At 42.0% G+C, this 19,318-nt stretch overlaps 1 protein-coding gene across 6 annotated transcripts in view; it reads left to right on the forward strand.

Annotated features, from left to right (window-relative positions):
* Positions 1–738: 738 nt before the first annotated feature.
* pcdh7b (protocadherin 7b) overlaps positions 739–19,318 on the forward strand; it is a 134,738-nt gene continuing 116,158 nt past the window's right edge. For 3 of the 6 annotated variants that reach the window (XM_032582634.1, XM_032582632.1, XM_032582633.1), the window contains exon 1: positions 739–4,817. In XM_032582634.1, coding sequence (XP_032438525.1) covers positions 1,740–4,817 — 3,078 coding nt within the window. In that variant the 5' untranslated portion in view covers positions 739–1,739. The remainder of the gene's footprint in view (positions 4,818–19,318) is intronic. The other 3 variants (XM_032582629.1, XM_032582630.1, XM_032582631.1) reach the window with 1 other exon arrangement.

Below are 19,318 nucleotides of genomic sequence, written 5' to 3' on the forward strand. Positions count from 1 at the left end.
GGGTTTGCGCCGCAGCCACGGATAAAGAGTTTAACGTCATTTTCCACTGTATGTAAATGAATTCATAAGATGTGCGGCCACGGTGTCAGATTCCTGATTGCTGAGTGGACTGAGCATCACGCATGCAGGGGGGGAGAGAGAGCTGACATGCAGGCAGCCGCCGGCGACCACACGCATTTCTGGGCTTATATTTCTAGTAGCCACCGGGGGAAGCGCAGCGCTGTCTGTCCTGCTGCTGCGAGTGGCTTTTCTGTTGCCAATTTATATATATATATATATATATATATATATATATATATATATATATATATATATATATATATATATATATATATATATATATATATATTTGGAATGTGCAAAAGTCGACTTTAAATCTTGCATTGCTTTCTATATGGAACTTTAACAATTATATGTACAAGTGCGTTATTAGTGTAGTATGAGTAAAAATATTACGATTAAGTCACGTTGCGTCATATCGCTCAATGGAGAACGAAGTAAGCATATCTCCAGTGTTTCCAAGTGGGGGGGGGAAGGGGGGTAGCGCGAAGGGGAAGAAAACTGAATATAATTAATACACATTTTCTTTTTGTGTCAAATGTAGTCTGACCCCGACGTTTAAGACCAACTTCGACCCGTTTACGTGCGTTGCCAGCAAAGAAAGAGAGAGAGAGGTAAAGAGGGAGAGGCAGAAGAGGGAGGAAGAGAGAGAGAGAGAGAAAGGGACTGCAATATCATTTGTGAATCCCTCTCACAGTGCTGCAGATAGGGGCTGCCAACACATGCGGCGCGTCTGCAGGTGAGGGAGAGATAAAGGGTGAGTGGGAGAGTCCACGCTGAACACGCAGAACGTCTAAGAGGAGTTCAACCTAAAAGCTGCGTCGGATATACACTTTTTCACTTTGCCAGCTTCATTGTTTTTTTTTTTCTTTTGTACTCAGCCCTGATTTCTTTCTTTTTTTTATATCTACTATTTTTTATTTTATTTTTGCGGACTGGAGTTGGTTCGTTAAAGAAGACGAGAAGGAGGAGGAAAAGGAGGAGTGAGAGAGTGATAGTATTCTGCTTGTTGCGAGTGACTTGGAGGGGAGAAAGGAAGGAAGGAGGCAGAATAACGAAGCCAGACAGGTTATCTGCTGCATATTACCTTCAAGATATAAAGGAGAGGTGACGAGCTCCGCGCTCAACCCTGCATAGTGGGATGAGTTTGCAACCTGCGCGGGCATCTCCTTTCTACGCGCCTCTGATATATGTGGACTTAACATCAGGACAGACGGACGAAGAGTTCAGCTCTCCCCTCTCCCAGCCCTCCTCGTCATCAAAAAGAAAAGAGAGAGAAGATTCTACAAACTGTGAGTAAAAAAAAAAAGAAAAAGAAAAAAAAAAGCGCGAGCGAACCGGACTGCATTCACTTTCCGCTGATGCTCGGGACTATTGCACTTCGGCACAGTCCGGAGCGCACGGAGTCTCCCCAGCAAAGACAGTCTCTGTATTTTTTTATTTTTTTCCCCCCAGAATAAATAAATTAAGGTTGAAGGAAAGCCCCCCTCCTTGCGTACACTTGCTGCTTTCCACTGCAGCAGAAACGAGAGGATGAAGTCTCACGCATCCTAAAGAAAAAGACTGCGCTCCTAATGAGAACGAGATTGCCTTTTTATACGCAGACTGTCAATTAACATCAATTTTGGGACTTTTTTCTTTTGAAACATTTTCCGAGGACATCTTTGCAGGACTGAACAATGGGGACGACTGCAGCAGTGGACTGTTTGTACTATTGCATGCTCATATTGCAGCTTGTGCATCAGCCCGCTGCGAGTAAGCAAGTGCTCCGGTACCGCTTGGCGGAGGAGGGACCTGCCGATGTCAGAGTTGGCAACGTAGCAGGCGACCTGGGCATTGTGGCCGGGTCCGGCGAGGTGACATTCACCCTGGAGTCCGGCTCGGATTTTTTCAAAATAGACAACATAACAGGTGAGCTCACCACCAACGAGAGGCGGATAGACCGTGAGAAATTACAGCAGTGCCAAATGATATTTGACGAGAACGAGTGTTTCATAGATTTCGAGGTGTCCGTGATTGGACCAGCTCAGAGCTGGGTCGACCTCTTTGAGGGGAAAGTCATCATATTAGATATAAATGACAACACTCCGTCTTTCCCCTCTCCTGTCCTGACACTATCTGTGGAGGAAAACAGACCCATTGGAACCCTTTATCTGCTGCCCACAGCCACAGACAGAGATTTTGGCAGGAATGGAATAGAGAGATATGAGCTAATTCAGGACAATGGGGAAAACTCAAGGCGCTTGGGATCTTCTGGGGATTCCTTCTCTGGAAAAAGAAGATTTGAGGAGGGCGCGAGCAGGAGCAGTGTGTTTGAACTGCAAGTTGCTGACACTATTGATGGAGAGAAGCAACCCCAACTCATCATTAAAGGGGCCCTTGACAGAGAACAGAGAGACTCCTATGAGCTCACCTTGCGGGTTAGGGATGGAGGAGATCCCCCACGTTCCTCTCAGGCCATTCTGAGAGTAATGATCACTGATGTAAATGACAACAACCCGCGGTTCGAGAAGAACGTGTATGAAGCTGACCTGCCGGAAAACAGCTCCCCTGGTGCACCAATACTCCAGCTTAAAGCAGCTGATGCAGACGTGGGGGTTAATGGTCAAATTGAATATGTGTTTGGGGCAGCCACAGAGTCCGTGAGAAGGCTGCTGAGGTTGGATGAGAGCACTGGCTGGCTAAGTGTGTTGCACCGCATTGACCGTGAAGAAGTTAGCCAACTGAGGTTCACAGTAATGGCTCGTGACCGAGGCCAGCCACCCAAAGTGGATAAGGCAACAGTGGTGCTGAATATCAAGGACGAGAACGACAATGTCCCAGCAATTGAAATCCGAAAAATTGGGCGCATTTTTCTAAAAGACGGAGTGGCAAACGTAGCTGAGGACGTGATGGTTGACGCACCTATTGCTTTAGTTCAGGTGTCGGACAGAGACCAAGGAGAGAATGGCATAGTAACCTGCACAGTCGTAGGAGATGTACCCTTCCAACTCAAACCAGCCAGTGAGATGGAAGGTGAACAGAATAAAAAAAAGTATTTTCTCCACACATCTGCACCACTGGACTATGAAGCCACACAGGAATACAATGTGGTAATAGTGGCTGTGGACTCTGGAAGCCCTAGTCTGGCAAGTAATAACTCTCTTATCGTCAAAGTGGGTGACACTAACGACAATCCTCCCATCTTCAGCCAGAATGTAGTTGAGGTATCCTTCCCTGAAAGCAATGCCCCTGGCGAGAGGGTGACAACAGTAAAAGCTGTTGACGCTGACAGTGGGAAAAATGCTGAAATAGCATATTCCCTCGATTCATCTGTAAATGGGATTTTCTCTATTGATGCAGACAGTGGAGACATCCGAGTAAACACCATCTTGGATAGAGAGCAAACAGAGCGCTATGAATTTAAAGTGATAGCTAAAGATAAGGGCATAAACACTCTTCAGGGTTCTGCTACTGTGGTTGTTCTCGTGGGGGATAAAAATGACAATGATCCAAAGTTCATGCAGGATGTGTTCACCTTCTATGTCAAAGAGAATCTTGACCCTAACAGCCCTGTTGGTATGGTCACAGTAATTGATGCTGATAAAGGCCAAAATGCAGAGATGGGTCTTTTCATTGAGGAGGAGGAGGAAATCTTTTCTATTGAGAATGAAACTGGGACTATTTTTTCCACCCTCTCCTTTGACCGGGAGCAAAAAACTACATACACATTCCGTGTCAAAGCTGTGGATGGTGGTGATCCACCCAGATCCGCCACCGCCACAGTCTCACTCTTCGTCATGGATGAAAACGACAATGCACCAACAGTCACCTTCCCAATAAACAGCTCCTACACCCTTCTCCCTCCCTCCAGTAACATCAGGACAGTTGTCAGAACTGTCATAGCCACCGATACGGACACTGGCATCAATGCAGACCTGAACTACAGCATCATTGGGGGCAACCCCTTCAAGCTGTTTGAGATTGATGGGGGCACAGGGGTAATCTCATTGATGGCAAAGCTGGAACCAAAACACTATGGTCTCCACAGACTTGTGATCCAAGTGAATGACAGTGGTCAGCCTTCACAGAGCACCACCACCCTGGTTCACGTGTATGTAAATGAGACACTTTCCAATTCCACAATTGTGGAGGCACAGGTGGCTAAGAGCCTGAGTACCTCCCTGAACACCAATATCGCTGGTGACCCCAACTATGATCTCAGCAAACAACGATTAAGCATTGTAATTGGAGTAGTTTCGGGCATCATGACCGTCATTCTCATCATTCTTGTTGTTGTCATGGCCCGTTATTGCCACCCTAAGAACAAGAATGGCTATGAGGCAGGAAAGAAAGATCATGAGGACTTTTTTACACCTCAGCAGCATGACAAATCCAAGAAGCCCAAGAAAGACAAGAAGAAACAAAAGTCCAAACAGCCTCTCTATAGTAGTATTGTCACAGTAGAGGCCTCCAAACCTAATGGGCAGCGCTACGATGGCGTCAATGAGAAGCTTTCAGACAGCCCCGGCATGGGACGCTACCGTTCAGTCAACGGTGGGCCGGGAAGTCCAGACCTGGCTCGGCACTACAAGTCCAGTTCACCGCTCCCAACTGTCCAGCTTCACCCTCAGTCACCAACAGCTGGAAAAAAGCACCAGGCAGTTCAGGACCTGCCCCCTGCCAACACCTTTGTTGGCACCGGAGATAACATTTCCCTTGGATCTGACCACTGCTCTGACTACAGCACTCAAACCATCAACAAGTACAACAAACAGGTAAGAAGACACATCTCAATGTTTCTTTGTTTCCCTCCACCACTCCTAAATGTCTTCTGCTTCTTCCTCTTAGTGTTCTCTCTGCCATAATGCTTCCTGACAGTGCTAGTCTCAGTAGTCTTGTTGCCTTTATGTAGCTAATGTGTGTCAAGTTAGTGGTATTGATCTGTTTTGGTTTGGAGTGCCATTCACATGTAATATTGAAAGGAAAGAGATCTAAGGAGGATTAGATAAGATCGGGTTAGGGATACTGTTTCACTTTGGCCCAACATGTCCAACTTTTTTTGCTTTCATCACAGCATGTGTCCAAGCCGCCTTTCCTGACAGGGGCGTCACAACTATTAACCTTGAGAATTATGTGTCTGAGTGTTGTGGACAGCTCACATAAGGACTTGGTTTGCAGTTATTCTATCCCAAAGAGAAGTGTGGTAGGGGGACAGCAACACCCCTTCCCTTAACTTAACCATGTCGAGCCCTGACCTGCCCTCTGTATGTGACAAGGCTTCTTTTTCCTTCTTGTGAATACAGAAGAAAATAGAAAGTTGGTAGATATAGTCTGCATCTATCTGTAAAGCACTTTTGCATCGGGTTGAGTCAGGTTTACAGTGTAGGAACAGCTAGCCAAGAGATCACATTAAAATTCCTCTTTGCTGTGAGGTCTGAATCAATTCACTGACCAAGCAGAGGGAACAGATTTTATATCACCGTTGTGCACCTCAGTGTCTTGCAGTCCTTTATCTTCTTTTTGCATGTATACCTCCCGTTTCTTTTCCTGTCTTAGGTTTATCTTACCACCTTTCTTCAGGGTATTATTTTCCTCCCTATTTCCCCACTCTATAAATTTTCTAGTTTTTTGGTCTTACCAAAAAAAAAAAAAAGTGAGCTGATTTTGAACACAGTCTTTCCACATTCCTTGGGCAATTTTTCACCGTTAGGTGCAAAAACGGAGGAGAAATAAAGTTAAAACCAGATGAAACAAGTTGATTTTCATTTCTTGGGAAAAAGAACAATATCCTTGTACATTATGCTCTAATGAATTATTGATTTTTTTTCTTTTTCTTGGTTTCAGTGCTAGTCTTAGAATTCAGGAGTGTTATGTGCCCTTTTTGTCATTCTCTCTTTTCCTTTTCTCTGCTTTGTTCAATTTTTTATATATAATGTAGACTTTCCTCCTCTAACTCTATTCTAGATGTGCATAGAGCATCTTTGTGTCCCTGCCTATTTTTTTTTTTCACTTTTGTGTTGTTTTCTCCACATCACACCCCTTACAATGGTAGTCTCTTGTCTTGCTTTTTTTGTCTGGCTGTAGTTTCTTTTTTAATCTTCACTATCATCTCTCTATAACTCTTCTCCCCTCCCTTCTTCCTTACACTATTCCTCCTCTTGAATCATTTCAGTCCCTTTTTATGGCTCTCCCTTCTTTCTCCCCCCCTCCTGCTTCTGTCTGTTACAGCCTCTAATATGGTGTATTCACTGAACTGCTTCCCAGGGTGTGAGGAGTGCTGTTGCTTTCGGATGTCTCCTGCATAATTAAAAGGGCACTCTATTTGCTGCTTCGGCAGCAGCATGTATTGTGTGTCACTATGCCAGTGCATATATTTATATATTTATTCTCGACATTAAAGCTGCGAGGAGCCTTTATGGACTCTGGATTTGTTGGAATACAATGTCTGAAGTCAGTTTGCAACACCCAAATACACAAACTACGACACAAACTAACTACGACACAAAGCTCATAGTGATCTTCAAGGAAACATCATCCGTCTCTACAATGTGAAACTGCTGGTCTGACATTTAATGTGAGACAGGAAGCAATATATTTAAACTGAATACTGACTCTTGGTATGTTTTTCTGCGGTGAACAGGGCACGGTTTAGGTGCGGCAAATGGGAGCTAATTGAAGAGAAGGTGTTTGTTCATGTGCTCCAATTACAGCATTTAACAGCCGCCTCTTTTATTAGATCAAGACATGAAGTGGTCATCCTGCTCCAAAATATTTTCTGTTGTCTTGCAAGAGTCACTTATACTAAAGACATAATAAAGAGTGCAAGGATAGGTATGTCTTAATGTAAGCCCTTGATTATAACAGTTCTGAAAGGATCTACAACACTTTGTTAAATAGATTTTAACTCACCTCACAGCAAAGTGTACTTCTTTTTGAGTCTGAGCTGTTTATAGACTTAAAGTAGCACCAGACGATATTAAATCGTTAGTTATGTTCTCTGGTACAGGTTCACAGACATGCCATGTGTCTTAAAAATAGCAACAATGAGAAGTCCTTAGCCAGCTGGTATTCAGTGAGAAGCAACAAGTGGGGGAAGGTCAGAGATAAAAACAGAGAGATGCCGATTAGACTGGATTTTGAATTCTAAAGACTTTAAAGTTCAAACTGTGTAAAACGTATGAGCTTTCTTTAAATATATATTTTTTGGAATTAGCCTAAGCCTCATTCTGAATTGATATAAAAAACTTTGATGCTTAAACGTTTGAATGTGATCCATGTTTGAAGCTTTTAGATATATTGAAGAAGCGGTGATGGGGAATATTCTTCAACGTGTGCGTAGGACGAGATAGAGACAGGCGCAAGAAAGACAGTCCTGTTAGCGGTGTAGAGAATGGCCCCCACTGTTTCACCAGGGACTCAACGTTTGGATGGAAAAGATAGAAAGGACAGGGAGGGAGGGAAGACAGAGAATAGGCCTGAAACACTAACTGTAATCTCGGAGGTATCGGGTTCCGTCTCTTTTTTCCCTCCCTCGCCCACCTAATCTCACAATAACTACAGAGGCAACCTGCACGGGCAGGTAACCAAGCAACTGAGGAAGTTTATCAGTGAACCGAACCTTTTCTTTTAAGCCCATCAGACATTTAAACAGTCATTAAGCCAAGCTAAATGTGAGGAGGATTCTGGAGCGTCACCCAGCTGCTGGTGAGGGTTCCACTAGGCCCAATGTCACTTTTAACCTTTTTTTCTGAAACTGTACTGATTGGAGTTCCTACTATTATTCATATTAATTTTTTTTGTGTGGCTTGCCTACCCAACATCTCTCTCAATCCATATCCTTACATGCCTGCGTTTCAACTTGCTGTGTCCAAAGGCTGGTGAGTGGTGTTTTCTCTTAACAGAGCACTTAACTTTATTACTTTTGGCAGTAGTTTCTGTTCTGACTAGTGCCAGGAAATAATGCAGTCCAACCGTAATGCATAGAGAAATGAAATCACTTAGCCATTGAATTAGCAAAGCCCATCAGTTTTTGTTTTATCATTGCACCTCAAAGCACCATTTGTGCCCAGGTGGATCACTTTTAATCAGCAGTGAGCGACAGAAGCTTGTACTCTGTGCTTCCTGCAGTGTAGCCCCTTAGGGCGGACGGAGGCCCCATCCACAGACTTAAACCTGCTTTTCTTGCCTCCGGGTTGAGGCAGAAAACAACCAGATTTTGCTCACACTTCACCGCAACACCCACCCGCCCCTGCCTTTATGTCCTATGGCCAGCTGTTACTCCATTGCCACTTTCTCTGGCTAAACCTCAACTCATTTGCAAAAAAGGGCGTACCTTCACCACCCCCAACATCCCCTGACCACACTTATACAGGACAAATAATATCACCATGCAAATGGAGGTCATTGAGGTGGCATTTGTAGCCAAAACATAGGATGTGATTGCCCTGGAGGTTGCAGGCGGAGCAGGAAACCAATATGGAAATGTTGCGCTTTGCCTACGACCTAATTTGTTTCAACCTGAGAAATGTAGCTGCCTAAACACCTTAGAAAAAAAAGCCACTAATAGAATCAGATCAGCACTCGCCATTGAGCTAAACCGCAAAATAAAAACCTATAGTGAAAATACCACTGTCTCATTCTAATTTAGAACAGATAAGCAAAAATAATATTACATAATGTATATTAGCACCTTTTGCGTTCCCGATCTGATAGCAAACAATAGCTGCCAGATGGAAGAAGTTTGGTTGGTCATCATAATGATGTAAAAAGGAAGAGAAGACTAGAAAATTTGGGTACGCCGAGGTTAATATTTAATATTATTGACTTATGTTTTCCTAAAGTTATGCAACCCTAAACTGAAGTGGAAAATCTGATATAAGTTGAGCTGTCCATTTTGGTAGTGTACCTACTGCTTGGCAGTCAATAAAAGTAATAGTGGTATCTATTAGGTCTATCTTTATAAAGTAATGCATTTCTAGATGAAATTACCAGTTAGTCAGGATAGCCTGCAGGCAGCTGCTTTGCAGAAAGTTTTGTGTGACTGTAAATCTCTTCAATCATTGAATTCGTTTTTTTTTTTTTTTAAGTGAAAGTAAAAATGAGTCAGACCTAATCTTTGTCCATGCAACTGGTGAAAACTACTATACTTTTAAATCTTCAATCTTCAGTGTACCTCGATACTAGTTAACTCGCTAGCAAGCATGACCATACAGCTTAATAAAGACATTACCTCTGGTGTCAAAAGCTTTCCAGGATTTGGTCACTGAAACAGTTATCCTCCTTTAACAACACAATGATCATAACAAGAAACACTCTTTTCTTTTTCTGTCAGCATTATTGAAATTCAGGACAGTGCTCTAAATGTGAAAAAAGACCACTCTGGAAATCTTGCGTTTAGTAAAAGAGAGAGAGAAAAAAAAAGAAATAGCAGTTTGCGGTAAGCTGGTTTGTTTATTGCCACATTATTATTAGCGCTTGTCCTTGCTGCTGCTGACTGTGGCTAACGTTATCAAAATTGTTTTGGATCTATTAGGGCCCTAATTCAATCTGTGGCCGCTCGGGCTTTTTTGTTGTTTATGTTCCGAATGGGAAAATGGAAGGAGTAAGGGAGCACAGTAATACTCATGAAATTGCAGCGGGCAGCGTTTTCCTCGTATAATTTTGTTTGGTGATTTGAATGCATTTGCTCCGAGGCAATTACTAATCTGCGGATTAGACATACCTGATACACAGGCAGAAATGGTGGAGACTGAGAAGTGGGGAGAAAAACGCTGGAAGATTGCTATAGCGGGTTGCTATAATGTCTAGAATATTACTCTGCATAATATTTTAATACAGAGCTTTATTTGTTTTACCTATAAGGGAAAGCGTGTAAATTGTTGCTTCGTTCTGCTTCTCCCTCCCTTCCTTAACTCTCTCCTCACCGCATACGCAGGCCAGTGAGATAGGTTGTCTTCACATGCAAATAAATACTCATGATTGAAGAACCTGAAGAAGCCTCAGCACTTGTCATGAAAAGGTGGCAAACGGCAGAATGAAAAAAAGGAGTGAGGAAAAGGGGGTGCAATAAAAGCATAAAAGACAAGAAATTTAAGCCGCGTGCCACCTTAAATCGCTCTCCATGCTGCTGATTGTAAGTGGCAGTGTCGAGGATGCCACCTTCTTCTCGCCGCTTCTTTCAATTTGATGTCATCCAAAGTGGAATTTCATTTCATACTCGGCAGAGATCACATTAGATAGGGCTCGCCAAGGATAAAGCCGATTCATATTTGCAGATTTGCCTTTCCTGAGGCCCCATCAATCACCGACATTGCGGGACTTGTTTGTCGCGGCGGTTGTTCAGAGGAGTTTGTACAGCAAATTGACTTTTACAAGGCTCCCAAGGTTTATGATGCGCCATGCTAGCCTTGTTGTTTTCTCCGTCGCTGTCCTCTCGTATCGACTCTGGGAGCCAAAATCAACTAAATGAGAACATGACTTAGCTCAGTTGCTGCGCGACCCCGGGGACTAGTTCTGCGTCGAGGAGCGGGATCACAACACGGATCAAACGTAAGGCTTGTTGTTTTGGGGGACTAATGGGCAAAATAATGGCGCTGCGTTTGCTGTGACACTGCAGCTCATCAAAACTGCACGAGTCTCCAGGAAAATTGGGCCAAATATCATTTCATTTACTCATTTACTTTTATTGTTTGGTCCTGTGTTTCAGTAAAGTTTACATGTCGCCTTTACATTCTATCAGGAAGAAAAGGTTGCTTTGTTTTGGCAATGGAGCTCCTTTAAGTCTTGTTTTCAGAACATTTATTAATGCACAAACGGCACCTTTCACATGTACTGACACCTCATCTGGTAAAAGTAAATGAAAATTTAGGGTGCAATCTTTGATTGCAGCACCATATTCACTAGAGAAAAATAGGGGAAATTTTAACTTTAATGTGCGTGGAAAGACATTCTCATATCATGAACAAGAAATTAACAAAGAAAGGTTATGGTTGATTCTTATGAGTTTACAAAAAATAGCGACTTAAAGTAGCTATTTGTCTAAACTTAAACTTACCCTGTTATATGGTCAAGACAATAATGAAAACATTTGAAACAGATGAAGTTGCCACAAACAGGTCTAATGCATATCTAAATATGCTTTAGATACCTACTTAAATACCTGGAGGAAATGTTTTTAGTGCATCAGTGTGATATTATTCTGCTGCAATACAAGATGAATTACTATTTTAAGGCTTTCTACATCTTTACCAGGGGTGATGATAAATGTAGAGGGGAACGTTGTATGTCTGGGCCCAGATTCGGCATGAGTGACAGTCGTTCTCGCTCACTCACAAGTGAAGGAGCCCATAGTGATAAATAGGATATATCACTTTCTGTCAGCATGGCTTACGCAGGTGTCACGGTGTCAAGGGACCTGTCAGCAGGGCCTCTGGCCCCCTGCTAAGCAGTGGCGATTTAAACCGTCCCCTCCCCTTTCACCATAACCTATATTGCCACATTGGCCTTTGTGAATGAGAAGAACAGAACAGAACTTGTGTTGGGTGGTTACGAGTGTGAAGACATACCAAAGTTTTAAGAGGCTCCGGATGTTAGAACCACAAATATGTTATGTCTTAATATTCCTATGGTCTAAGGTTCTTCTAATGAGAAATGTGGCACAATGATTGAAGATGTCTGAAGCTGTAAAAAGTGTGGATTAATGGAGTGTTGCCCCCCATCTGTTGCTGAGGATGGTCAGTTAGCTGGCTGAATGAAGACCGATCAGATATTTGGAAATATTTCTCGTTGGAAAAAAGCACAGGCAGCCATTGTGCAGGAACTAATGTAGCTTCAGTGTCACTCTTAGTAATGTAGTTTTTTGCTGAAGCTACAGTTTGCAGGCTTAGTCTGTTGTGTTTGCTAAGCGGTAAGTTTGGTAAAGTTTTGTAAAGTTAGGGTTTCAAAAATTGCAAACATTTTCTGTTTTGCCCTTGTGTCCAGCTAAACAAAGTAAAACAACCTTGTCCCTGCCCCACCTGTTGCTGCTCACTGGTAAGCTGAAAAGGCTTCTACGCTTATACATTACTCACAAATTTAACTGGAAATATTTCTGGTTCAAACCTGTAACGCAGACAACTAGCCGTTGCTTAAGTAGCCATCTGCAAGCTCTAACAAAAATATTAAATACGTAGATAAATGCAACACGCAGGCATTCAAAAACAAATTCAAAATTCCAATTGGGAACAATAAATATGTGCTAGAGATGAGGTGATTAGAATTGTCATAACTGAATTTAGATTATTTACATAACTAAAGTGATAGTTTTTCAGTTTTAATTGTAAGGTCAGATCATGCTATGCATTTTTTATTTTATTTTATTTGTACTAATACTCTGAGATTGTTGTAATTTTAATAACATGAGAACTTTATGCTGGTCAATGTCTAGAATGAAAACAAATGTTTGAGATTAAGATGTGTTGGCGTACATACAGGAAAGGATAATAAGTTCAGTAGAGGTAATTATTGTGTATATAACAGGTGCAGCCCTCACTCTACCGTCAGGTTTTCTAAGCCTCAGACAAATAAGCCCCTGTTCTCTCTTTCCCTTCACATTCTGCCCCTTTTCTGACTTTTTGCTCCTTTATACCGAGAATCCTCTAAAATATTAAGATCGACCAAACTCCCCTGACTAAATTAGATAAAGTATGAATAGCCCCTGATAAATAATGCATCCGAAGGTTTTCCTTTTTCACCCAAAGCATATGGCTTTTTATTAACTGGCTCCAATCATACATATTTGCTAAGCAGCAGAAGATAATGGGAACTACTTGACTTGGAAAAGTGGAGGGAGAAAGGACAGCTTGGCTGCTTCTATTAGCCCCCTCCCCCCCCCCCCCCCCCCCACACACACACACCCAAAACGAGATTTAATGCGTAGGAAACAGGAGGCAGAGCGCTCGCTGACTATCCATCAAAGCCTGGGGGGACGTGTGTGAAAGTTTGCGCATGTTGTTCTCGCCGGGTGTGCTCTCTGTGTTGATAGGTGGAGGTGATGAAATGTGTGCGCGTGGGTGTGGGTGTGTGCACGTTTACAGTTGGAGGTTTGTGTGGTGTTGCCTAAAACGGTAAGGGTTTCAGAAGAGAGCAATCGGGGACGGGGGGTTTTGGTGGGGGGCGGCTTACAGTTCAGCCTCTCCATCATGCGGCACGCCATGCACACGAGAGCAGCGACATGCCTGAGAGGGTTTCAATATCCTGTGCGTGTGTGTTTACCCAGGGATTACCGTTCATTATTTTTGTCTGTTTGTCTGGTTATTACATATTCTCTCTCCAGCACACACGTGTACCGAGGCCTCGAGGCGCTGCTTTGCTGTCACCTGCTCAAGGAACTCTAAACAAACTCTGGAAGGTCTTACGCTTGATCTCAAAGTTTGAAAGACTTTTAACGCCGGACGCTGATGTCTGCCATCTGCATTTAAAGTGTGGCTGCGAGCAAGAAAAAGAGCAGAGGTGTTCATTAGCAAGGCAGCAGGCAAAAGGGGCAGCAGAAGCCCCTGTATCGATGAGGCCTTACCTGGCAGAGAGCAGGCTATTAGCAGAGCCCGATAAATCTTGTCAGAGCCTGGAAGGATCTGCCTGCCCGCTGAAGAATGAAGGTCACAGGGCAGCTGGAGTTACGACAGACCTCGGAAGGTAGCTGCTATCAAATCATGTGAAATATGAAGTCCAGCTGGCTTTTTTTGGAAAACACTAATTTTTCACTTTACCTCTTATTTTTTATCTCCCTCTACTATTGGCAGGATTGTGCAGAAAGTGTTCATTTATTCATGTCAGTTCACTGATTCTTCTTTCATTTTGTTTTATTAATGTGTATTTAAATTTTACCTTACCCTTGCTTTCTGCACAGATTCATACAATAAGATGAGTGAATTGTGTTCCCTCCCAAGTGTGATACATTCAACCGCTAGAACATTGACAACATTCATTTTTATACCTTGTCCTACAGGACTTACATTTTATCTTGGTTATTGGATAATTTTCCCCATTTGATCAAGAAATATGGGTTCTGAAAGCTCAGTCTCAGTTCTTTGGGTCTCTGGGTTGAAGCCAAAATTAAGGCACCAAAACTGATTAGAATCCCGGTGCCCACATCCTTATAGACCTGTTATGTTATTTTTTAAAAATTTAAACAAAGAACCCAAATTAATTTGTAAACATGAAAGAAATTTGTAATCAGCAGCTCAAACATCCACGAAAAGTTGAAGTCGGTAGCAGCAAGTAGCAACTAGAGCAGTTCATCTACAGCCAAATATTTGGGGATTTAAAGCAAGAGCATATTTTGTCGGAAGTGCAATGAATAAACTATTGGGCATGTATTGAGCAAATGCAATGATGATTTAGGGATTGGTGTGAAGAAAGAACTGGGAGTAATTAAGCATTTCTTATATTTAATAAATGCGATGTTTCACTTTGATGTGGGCTTTTTGGCCGTAGACGCATTACGCAACTTCTTTCTTAAGAAGCCGAGCTCCATCATCTCGTTGTCTCAGTTTATTCTTAGACACTTTTGATTAAATCTATAGTCTTGCCTCATGTACTGATGCCCAGACAAACAGAGTTGTTTATAGTCTGCTACCAGTATGAGCTGCATTCTCCCATCGGCCAGCACACTCGAAACTCCAATATACAATGGCCGTGACTATAATGCTGACTTTAGTCAGACGGATTCTACTGCGAATTGAAGAGCTCCAAACATTTAATATGGTTTCGTGTATTGATCTGCAGCACCTTGCCCTATAGCCTGTTTATTATCTAACTTAGGTTTCAGCTTTTACCCTTTTTTTTTTCTCCCAACACAAGCCCTGGAGATGGAGTCGTTCTGGTTATTTCTCCTTCTCACCCGAGAGCCGCCGTGTTCTTTGTAACAGCTACAAACAGTCAATCAAACCGGCCACTGGTGAAGAACCGGTTCCCCCGATTTGATTTGGGAATAGGCAGGCGAGCTCGGGTTGCTTGAATAATAACAGGTTCATAAATGTGGTATTTTTGCCTGGTTTTGCTCCACACTCGAGCAAACCAGGCAACTTGACGAAGAGGGGAACGAACTTGAGTTTGTAATCAAGGCTAAAAAAAAAAGAAAAAAAAGCAGGTATTTGACATGGTTCATTTACTTAGACTTGCTCCAATGCAGCACTTGGGACACAATAGCCACTTGTAAATTACAGAGTGGATTCAGTGGTGAGAAGTGCCTTTCGGGGGAAGGTGGGGCGGAAGCTGGGCCGCTGAGACGAAGGGAGAAATGGGGGAATGTTGTTACGTTCGCTGCCGCTTGGTTCCAGCTTGATGAGGTCTGGGATTGGGGGAGAGGCAGGGGTATCAATCAAATTGACACGTCTGGAGGCGGTAAAAATGATTAGAATAATGGTAAACAAAGCTGCTTAAACATGACCGGGGTTCTTCTTTCTTTCTTTTCTTTCTTTTTTTTTCCACCTCAACTTTATTTCCAACGCAGGCTTTGCTTAACATGCCTCAATTAGTGTCAGATTCATCACCTTTAATCTGCCTCAAATGATACATTAATAACAGTCTTCAGCGGAAGGGCTGGCAACATAAGTGCACGAAGGAAGTGAAGAGTTTTTATGAACTGGTGACGTGACCATGACAGGCAGTAAAGTGCCTGACTGCGCGACATGGGGGAGTTGGGGGGGGTGGAGGAGAAGGGGATCCCAACCAGCTGGACGGTGAGCGCAGACAGTTGCTTTTCTGTTTAATCACCATCAGAATTCTGCGGGCTGCCGCGCCGAATGTTTGAGCAGCGCAGATTACTTTCCCCCTGTGAAGCCAATTGCAGGCGATCGTTTGATGTCTAAGCAAATGTGTTTAACATGCATAACCGCTCTTGCCTCCTTTGCCTTCCTCTGCACGTTTGAAAGATTTACGTCTGAGGATGAGTGCGCGCGCGCAGATGTGTATGGGTGTGTGTTCGTGTGTGTGTGTGTGTGTGTGTGCGCCTTACTCTTTTGAATCGCTTTGAATGAGCTATTCTTCGCTGCGGCAGCCTCTTCTCCCAGTGAATCAGAGACATGACAGGACAATCGAGGGAACTTGTAATTTATGTTTAAGATGCCATGGTTTTGCCATGCTAAGAGGAGTTCTGTTTAAAGGTCTTTTTTTTTTCTCTCAGGAATCTGTAAGCTACATATTGTTACTATGACAATATACCGCACACTACAAATTCACTGGAGCCTCTAGTGAAGAATTTTAAGGTAAATTCATTATCAGTTGCACTTGCATAATCTCACAGAGATGTCTAACGGTGATATTAGTTGATTAGTATTATTATTATTATTATTATTATTATTATTATTATTATTATTATTATTATTATTTACATGCTATGCTCTTCAGTGTTGGTGGAACTGACGCTGAAGATTCTAGTCATAATGATGTTTGTTAAAGTGGAAAAGTTTGCAAATCTCAGTACATCATCCTAAAAGTAAAGCAGAGAGGTGGCTGCATAATGTGTATGTTTTGCTACACGAGGGACTGGTGCACTTTACAAAACTGTATCAAGGGGAAAGAAAAAAATGTGGAAATGTTGAAGCAACATTTTATTAAATCATCCAGGAAGTTAAAGTGAATGTTGTAAATGTACAATGATCCTAAGTATATTACTGCCGAGTTTAGGAAGCAAGTGGCTTAAGGACAACACAGTGTAAGTGTTGGAGCGGCCATCTTAAAGGCTTGATCTCAGCACTGTGACAAATATGTGGACAGAAATATATCTATACTGTAATATCTTGTTACAGATCTTGTTTCTTTTTATGATACATTAAAATCAACAGAGCCTTACCTGCCTGGAATGGCATGTTTTATTGTCTTTACTGTTTTGAACAGTAACTAATAGAAATAAACCTCTTTTAGATCCGAGGGAAATCGGGAGTGATTTCTGATTAATGTTTTTTGACGATCTGATCAATGTCAAAAAGTGAATGTATTCATATTATAGACGTCTGGCCACATTTATTGCGTAACAGTTGTTTTTCCACTCATTTATTAAATGTGCTGAAGTTAAATGCTGGATCAATACCTTGTGCTATAAAATAGGAATTCATTTAGGTTCTTTTTATATATCTTTTCCAGGAGTGCCAGTAACCGTGGAGGACGCTGTACCTCCACCACACTCTCTCCTTCCTATCACAACTTATTCCATGGCCATAAGCCCAGATTTCTGTTTTGTTTTTTTTTTTTTAAAAAGGGTTTTTCTCTGCTCTCTTATCTTGCTTGTACCCAGTAATTTGAATACTTCAGTGCCAAACTCTGAGCTCAAGGGTGAGATCCTCCCCAGAAAAAAAATAAAACAAAAAAAAGTCACCACCATTCCCTAGCATCACATTGGCCCAGAGTCGGATGAGGCGCAATGAACGCCGTGTTCAGCTAAACTGTTTTGATAAAGCCATCTGGGCAAAGCAGGGAACATTTCAAAGATGAAGGTCCCTGAACACTAAATTGGCAGCAGTTTCCTTTAACGCTGCGGGCTCATCTCTTCGCTGTGTCACAGCTCCTCGGGGAGCCTTGGGGAGTCGCTGCCCCTCCTCACTTTGAGTTCCTGATTCATGAGATCAAATTAGAAAGTCAGAGCTAGATCAGTGGATGCACAATCCTGTGCTCTCTTTTTTTTTTTCTCTCGAGGCCATGATTTCTGGAAATACCTCAAATGCAGTCAGTTCGCTGGGTAACCTTTTTCTTCACCTATTCCAGTTTGGGAAATGTGCATAACGTTCTGAATCTCATCAGCGCGAGAAACACCACAACTTGTGAGCCGGGAGGTGAGAATGAGCATCTGCCTGGTAGTACTTAAAAGCTTCCTGTCACTCCTTAAATCCTTTTGAGAAAAGACTTGCATTCTTTAAAAAAAAAAATTAAATATATTTTTGCAAGGTCAAGACTGTCATTGATGCGCCGCTTTAAAATCTGTGGTTTTCAATCATCCCAGAGTATCAAACAGCCATGAATCTTAAAGACAGATGAGACGAGGCTTCTGTATTTTACTTCATATCTGAAGGGAAAATGATGGCTGAATGGCAATGAATTCATTCAGACGGATTAAAGGAAGCGGTGTCGGAGGGGGGGGATGAACACGGAAGGATTGCTAAATACACGTAGTAAATGTGTGAGGACCGAGCAGAATGCCAAAGTGCTAGTCGACTGGAAAATATAACGCGCATTCCTCACGTTTGCAGGTGCGGAGGAAACCCTGTGCAGAAAGAGTTGTCTCGTTGCAGGTTGATGCAAAGTTGCATGAATTTTTCACGGCTAATTAACAGATCAGGTCATCTGTGTATTAACTAATAACATCTTCATTTTGTGAGGCGGAGGAGTCCTGCACGTTCACTGTCATACATAAGGGCTATTCAGATTGTAATGTAGCACACGGTATCTGGAAGTTTGATACAAGATAGTCCTTTTTTAATGCAATTGAATCTGAAGACCCGCATTAAATGTAAAGAAATAACTTTATTAGCAGGCTGCTGTTATATTTAATTTAAGTAGGTCCATATTTTTCCCTTTTAATGAGGATTTATTTGTTTTTCCACACAGCACTAGAGGGATTCAGAAGCCACCCAGCTGTGTAATTGCTCTTTTTTAATGTTTTTTGAATGTCTTTATCTGTTAGTCAACAAATATATTGGACAAATACTCAAGTTGTGATATTATAAACCAAAACTAAATGTCATCATTTAACCTTTAAACCAATCTAATTATGGGTTTAATAATTTAGAAATTAAAATTACTGTCTTTTAGATGATGGATAAGATATAATGTCTGTAAATTCAAACTTGTACTTTTCCAACATTTATACAGACTTTAAATATTAGACTGCATACTTTTCTTGTTACTGACAAAAAGTTTTAGAAACCCTGTAAATATAAATTTTATACTTTTGTTCTGTTTACATCCTTATGTAATTCCAGAGTCTTAAAACACTCAAAGCAGCCAAACATTTGTTTTAAATACTTTTTTATTAATTGGATAAAGCAATTAAGCCATATTTCTTCAGTTATGAAAATGCTGTGTATTCCAAGAACAACATCAACAAAAATCATAGGCACATCTGATGCCTTGAAATTGGCTTCTGTCTCACAAAATGCCCCTGGCCGTCACTCCGAGCAACCTAGCGAACTCTAGTGCTATCATGCAGTTCTTCATCTTAAAGTAAGAAAAGAAAATACATAGGACCACCTATGTTGCATTGCCAGGAATAGAAGTAGAGTCTTCTTTAAGTACAACATTCACC

Source organism: Xiphophorus hellerii, chromosome 14 (genome assembly GCF_003331165.1).
Source record: "Xiphophorus hellerii strain 12219 chromosome 14, Xiphophorus_hellerii-4.1, whole genome shotgun sequence".
NCBI classification, from domain to species: Eukaryota; Metazoa; Chordata; class Actinopteri; order Cyprinodontiformes; family Poeciliidae; genus Xiphophorus; species Xiphophorus hellerii.